Source organism: Octodon degus, unplaced genomic scaffold (genome assembly GCF_000260255.1).
Source record: "Octodon degus isolate 3935 unplaced genomic scaffold, OctDeg1.0 scaffold00256, whole genome shotgun sequence".
Lineage (NCBI taxonomy): Eukaryota > Metazoa > Chordata > Mammalia > Rodentia > Octodontidae > Octodon > Octodon degus.
In genome coordinates, this window is record NW_004524832.1 from 1,136,022 (window position 1) to 1,142,419 (window position 6,398).

General features: G+C 38.9%; 1 protein-coding gene across 6 annotated transcripts in view; it reads right to left on the reverse strand.

The window, feature by feature from the left end:
- Positions 1–2,975: 2,975 nt before the first annotated feature.
- Spry1 (sprouty RTK signaling antagonist 1) overlaps positions 2,976–6,398 on the reverse strand; it is a 7,558-nt gene continuing 4,135 nt past the window's right edge. For 5 of the 6 annotated variants that reach the window (XM_004646149.2, XM_023706448.1, XM_023706447.1 and 2 more), the window contains exon 2: positions 2,976–5,207. In XM_004646149.2, the coding sequence (XP_004646206.1) occupies positions 4,193–5,152 (960 nt within the window). In that variant the 5' untranslated portion in view covers positions 5,153–5,207 and the 3' untranslated portion in view covers positions 2,976–4,192. Of the gene's footprint in view, positions 5,208–5,376; positions 5,450–6,398 lie in introns of those variants that run through there. The other variant, XM_023706445.1, reaches the window with a different exon arrangement.

Sequence of the window (6,398 nt, forward strand, 5' to 3'; positions counted from 1 at the left end):
AGTAATGGAGTCATCTGCTTATTTTGGATACCTAAAATGCAAAACACAATGTGCAGAATAACATTACATTTCTTACATTACAAACACATTAATTATAAAGTGAAGACTTTTAGATAAAGAAGATGGTAAAGGTTAATGTGCAACAGGAAGGCAGTAAGCTGGCTGTGAAGAAACGCGAATCCTGGATCAGGTGAAGGAGTTCTGGCTCTCACCTAGTGTGCAGTTCATCTTCTCAAACCTTGCCTTTTCCCCCCTACATTCTGAAAATGAAAATATAAAGCTAAACAAATCAGATCCAAAATTACCTGATAAAATCAGTCAAGTTTTGAAAATACAGAATAGCAGGTCCCTCCCCTTGAGATCCTTCTGATAGTGCCAAGCTCTGACATAGACTTCTGAAATTAAAATTTTTTTAACTAGTGACCTATTTATTTTCATACATGGTTGAGAAACATTAAGGTAACCCTGAGATCTATTTCTAGTTCTAAAATTCTGTTGTATATAGAATAATATCCAGAGCAGGTTTTCAGTAAGTACAGCAAACTGGTCAGGTAAATGTAGGCTATTTTGTCTACTCAAAAAAAAATAGAAAAAGTAGGCTTTCCATTTTAGTATCTGTGCTGCCAAAACGAGCACAAAAGAATTTAGTTTGGTCACTCTATTTATTGACCGAAAGAATTCAGTTTTCTTTCAAGATGGTTAAAAACAACAAGCTGTTGAAACTAAAAATGTAAGGCGGAAGGTCAGATAGAGTTTAAGATGAGAACATTGCTTTTTTTGTTGTTGAATATTTCGATGTTTCACAGAGGGATTATTTTGTATAAAGAACTATACATAAAATCTTCCATGAAATATGTCACTCTTATTTTAAAAAGGAATTTGGAAAAAGAGATAATTTTAAGAATTAAATCAGTCCTCTGGGAATTAGTCCTCTCAGTTGGGTTCTAATGTCTACTTCAGAGTAAAAACTACTTAGCTTTTAACTCCTCTCCTTTCACTTCACCAACCACTGGGTTTGGTTTTGCTGTTGTTGCTACTGTTCTAGTTAGGAAAACCTGGGATATTCTATGGTTTGGATTTTGAAAATCATATAACACTGAAGAGAATGTTTAAATATAATAATCTTTAAAGCCTCACCTTAGGCCTTCACAGAAAGAAATGTCTCCACTTTGTCAGATTCCATTTCCTGGCTACATTGCATTTTATAAACTGTTAACAGGAAGCTACTCTATTATAGAAATCCTGTACCGGTTTTATTCACAATTAGATTATCTAAATAAGTAAGACTTCTTTGAAATATAAAAATTGGCAGTAAGGAAGAAACCATTTAACAAAAATATCCATCCTGTCAGGCTACCCTGGCTGGGGAATACAAAGGTTTGCCCATCTGCATGGTGTGTCGTTTCTCACGTAGCAGCACTGCACAAAACACAGGGCAGTGCTACTGTACAGAAGCTCAGTTCTTTCGAAGCCTCAGTTAACGGTTTGCATGTTGATCTGTATTAGGTTCAAAAGCCCAGAACTCATAAGGAGGACACACCCTAGTATTTATCATCCCCAGATTTAAACCATGAGAGGGGAGGAAGTTTTGAATCAGAGAGCGTAGGCTTTGGTACCTGACAAGCCACTTAGAAATGTGAACCTCCAGCCCCCTGTTCCTCCAAGAGCAGTCTTGATAGGATGCCAGAGCACATACATGCTCTACAAGCAGCAGACCCCCGTGTTAGCATGACTTAAATGATTTCTCCATATAGCCAGGAGTTTAATCCCTACAATGTACCTCATTCTCATAAAACTTATACATTTCTTTCAATAAAAGCTACTGCTTCTTAGTCTGGTTATTATAGCTATAGACAGTTCTCCCACCAACTCTTAATTATACCAAGTATCTGAATAATAATAGGAAAAGCCACTTAGTATTTTGAGGGAGCCTGTTTAGATACTTCACTAATGAGCCAAATCTCAAGGAAATACTGTAAATGTTATGAGACCGGTAATAACATCACTTAACTTGCGTGTGAAAGGAAAATACTCAAGTTCACATTTTGAAATACTATAGATCATGAAGTCACCTTTGAAAGCAAACATTCTACTTTTAGGACAGAGAAAATATCAACTGTCATGCTGCCCATTACTAGGTTTAATGGCTTGACAGAAAAGCATTATTACAAGTTTCCACCAATTATACCGTCTGTATAAAGCAGGGGCAAAGTCTATTTATAAAGAACAAACACTCCTAAATTGGTAGTCAGACCATATGTGAGCAACGACCAAAACAAAAAGCTGCATAACAGTTTTGATAAACTGGGTTCAAATTATGTCAACATCTTATTTCAAATGTAAATAATTATTCTCAAGTGTAGATAACTACTGACAATGTCACTTAGCCTTAGGGAACTGCTGGGACTGAGCCAGAGGACTCAAAACTGTTACGAGACCCAAAGAGCCTTGCTATGGAGTTGTTGACTCAAAAGTACAGTATCAGAATATTTGGTTCATGTGAAGGTTTGGACCCAGAGTTTTTACTCCATCAGACATCATGAAGTGCAACTTGACCAGATCCCATTGAGTACTTACTAAAGGAAACTAAAAGGAACAGGAAGTTTTTAAAAATCTGACAAACTGAACTATTCCCTTGGCAGGCTCCAGCTTCCAAAATGTTTTTCAATTCCAGAGACTTCTAGTATGTCCATAAAACTAAATTCTTTTTAAGTTGTACAGATTAAGACTAACTTCTAATTAGCCTAAGACAGTTAATATAAACACTTTTCACTTGGGCAGTTGATGAAACAGAATTTGGATTTCAAAATTTTAACTAAAACACTTTCAGGAAGTATCCAGCTTATAATTGAGATCACTGGTATCTCCATTTAATATGTGAAGGGAGAGAATTAAAATGGGTGCTCATCATGCAAAGTCAAAGCAAATAAAATCACCTCAATAATAGTACAGATGAATAAATGAAGAAATCGGCAGACAGTTTCATTAATTAATATATTTTCTGCATTATAGTTAACATACGTACTTTCTTCGTGTCACCTTATTTTCTGTTAAGTATTGATATTTTGTTATATTCAGACATGAGTACATTTCAACAGTCTTTTGCAATAAATATCATAAAATAATAGAGATTCGCATAATAAATATTCTTTACAATAAAAAAGTTTAACAGACTTTTGTCTTAAAAATAGTCAGAATTCAATTTTGTGATTTATACATAAAATATACAAAAAGCACCACAATTTGTGGTTTAAGGCAATGAAAACACAGAAAAGATTAGGATTACTCAGCTGTGAGCTAACCAAAGGGCCAAAAGGACCATTAAGGAGCCCAGATCACTTTAGGCAGCATAGTTCTGTGACACCTACAGATTGATCAGCTGTAAATTTCAACTTCAGCTATCCAAGTGCCCTCAATGACAACAAAAATTCGGTGACAGAGCGTGGGGTATAGAAGGAAGGTAGCTGAGTCCTTCACGAATATGAAAGCTAGAATAGGAATGAACAGGTTACAAACAATATATCTCCAATGTGAAGACTTACATTGTAAAGTGAGATCTAAAATTACACAGGAGGAAAGGGGAAGGGGCAACAGCTGGCATCTCAGGAAGGCAATGCCAGAACTGAGGAGAGAACTCTGAGGGACAAAAAAACAAGGGCAGTGGTTAAAGGAAAATTTTTATGTTATAACAAAAACACATCCTTCCATTCTATTTACCGGTCCAATGCTAGGAAGACGGCTGTAATTGAAGACAGATTTCATACATAGCTTATTTAAGCAATTAAACGGTTGCTTCTTTGAAAACCAATTTCCCTGCTCCCACAGTACCCAATCACAAACAGCTCTAAATCCTCCCGTCTGAGTGGGTGTCTTATGTTCATGTATACAGCTTTGGAAAGTCGCCTGCAGAACAAAAAGGCCACACAAAAGCCCACTGGCTCTCAAAACTCTCTCAAATGGATGGCAAAGGCTCTTGTCACAAGTGGGAGCCAGGTGCAGTTTCATCCTCTGCTCACTGAAGATCATCCAGAAGAGAGGTGTAGCATCCAGAAGTCAAACCTTGGGAAGGGGAAGAAGAGGCAGGATATGGGGAAAACCTCTAAGGAAAAGAAAATCCATCTCTAACAGCATATTCTCTAACAGCCACCACTGCAATGCTCCACCTTCTGGAGGCCCAGCCCATCTCCGAAGATCAGGATGGCTTCCCCTGACCCCGGGAAGGGCAGCTCTCCAGCTTGCAATAGACGGTGTTGGAGTTCTTACACCTGCACCCTGGGCGATGAATCCAGTCATAACAGCCTCTGCACAGCTTCAGGCAGCCCTTGGCAGGAGGATAACAGAGCAAGCATGGTAAACACAGAGACATGGCTCCCATACACAGGTATCTAGAGCAGCAGTGTGACTGTGAACAGGAGCAAGGGTTATCCGAGTAGGAGTCCCCCTCATCATCATTGGAACAGTGGTAGAAGATGCCCTTGACCAAGCACATGCAGGTCCCATACTCCACCATGCTCTCAGCAGAGCACAGGCATTGTCGGTTGCAGGCCAAGCAGGAGGGCAGGGTCCTGGGAGCTGTGCATTCCCCACACTTGCACTTCCCACACTGTTCACAAATGAACTTGTGCTGTGTCAGGTCCTCTTTCAAGGAACCCTTCAGGTCATCCACAAGCAGTTGTTTGGGCTGGGTCCGGATCGCCCTTTCAGACCTATAACCAGGAACTGGTCTGGTTGGTGGTGACCTTCCTAACAGCCCCTGCTCAGAAGAGGCACTGCTGTTGCTCCCAGAACTGGCTGCACTTCCAGTGCTGGTGGATCTGCTTAAAATGGGGCCCCTGGCATTACTTGGGAGTCCCACGTGTCCCACGTGGCTTGTAGGTCTCTGCTCATAGTTGTTATTCACATTGATTGGAATGATTTCATGAGTTCGTTCATGCTTTTCTTGTCTTGGTGCTGTCCGTGGAGCAGGTCTTTTTACCACCGAAGGCCCTTCTGTGTACTCATTGCTGCCTCTGATGGCCTTAATCTGGTCTAAAGACAAAATAGTAGCAGGCTGAATCTCTCTCTCATAGTCTAATCGCTGACGGCCATCCAGAGAAGGCTGCTGGAGCACAACTAGTGAACTGCCACTGCCATGTTGATTTTGGGGATCCATGTGTAGTGATCGTGGATTCTGGCAATCAGTGGAAACCTGGCATGCATCTGAAATCCTAAAAAAAGAAACCAAAAATGAAAACAACCAAAACAGAGAGAGAGAGACAGAGAGAGAGAGAGAGAGAGAGAGAGAGAGAGAGAGAGAGAAGAGAGAGAGAGAATAAATGACAGGAAGCATTTCAGGCAGGGAGGAAATCCTGTCAAGTCACAAATTGCCTAAACCACCTGGTAATGATCTCCTTCATCAGCGGATTACAATGATGCTGGGGTCCTGGCCAGAGTCCAATTCCAAGAGAGGCTGTGGACCACATCATACGACAAAAATGTAAGCAAAAGACCCCGTGCCATAAAAATTAGAGGTTTTCCCGGCTTTTAAAAAGTAGAAGCAAGAAGGAAGTAATGTCTTCCTGTTTATGACTCTAACAAAAATTAAAATGAAATATGCCTTTGTAGGGAATATTGAATGCAAGACCACAGTAGCTCTCATCTAGAGAAAGCTCATTGTCAAATCATTAGCACTTTCATGAAGCAAAATGTCTACTGCTTTTTAAAACTCAAGACTGACTTTGGTGCCTTGTTTGTCTATATGGTGTTACATGCTTCAGATTAATGATGAGGAAATTAACCAAGGCATTTTCCAAAACACTACAAATATTCCATACTAAAATGGAATCTCAAAATCAGGTCATTTTCAGCAGAAATCAGGATTCTAAATTAGCTCATTACTCGTCTATGGAACATAAAGATGAATGTATGAAGAATAAAATAGTTCTTGAGGTCGTATAAGCACTAACAGATACAGTTCAATGTAGTATTCTGTGAATAAGAGAATTCCTAATTCAAATAGTGAAACCTTTCATAAGCTTAAATTGGGGTGCACTTGTGTAACAAGATAACTTTAATGTACAAGTGGTAGGCCTCCAAAGCAGTGTGGAGAAATTCTGGCTCTTGTAATTCTCTATTTCCTCTAACTTAAAAAACTACTTGTGTGACAGATAATCATTTTTAAAAATCACCTTGAGAATTGTGAATCAATGTACTTGTAATAAATAAGCACACTAATGTCCTCAGATAAAATAAGCATATCTTCATACTAGTAGTAACTTTTAATTTATAATGCATTATGCATAAAACAAATTACCAAATACAAAAATGTTCCCACTTACGGCCAATAGTAGATTAGAATATTTTTCACACAAATATCTTTCAAAGTCTACAGATGCAACTCAGTTTAAGATTGTAAAAAA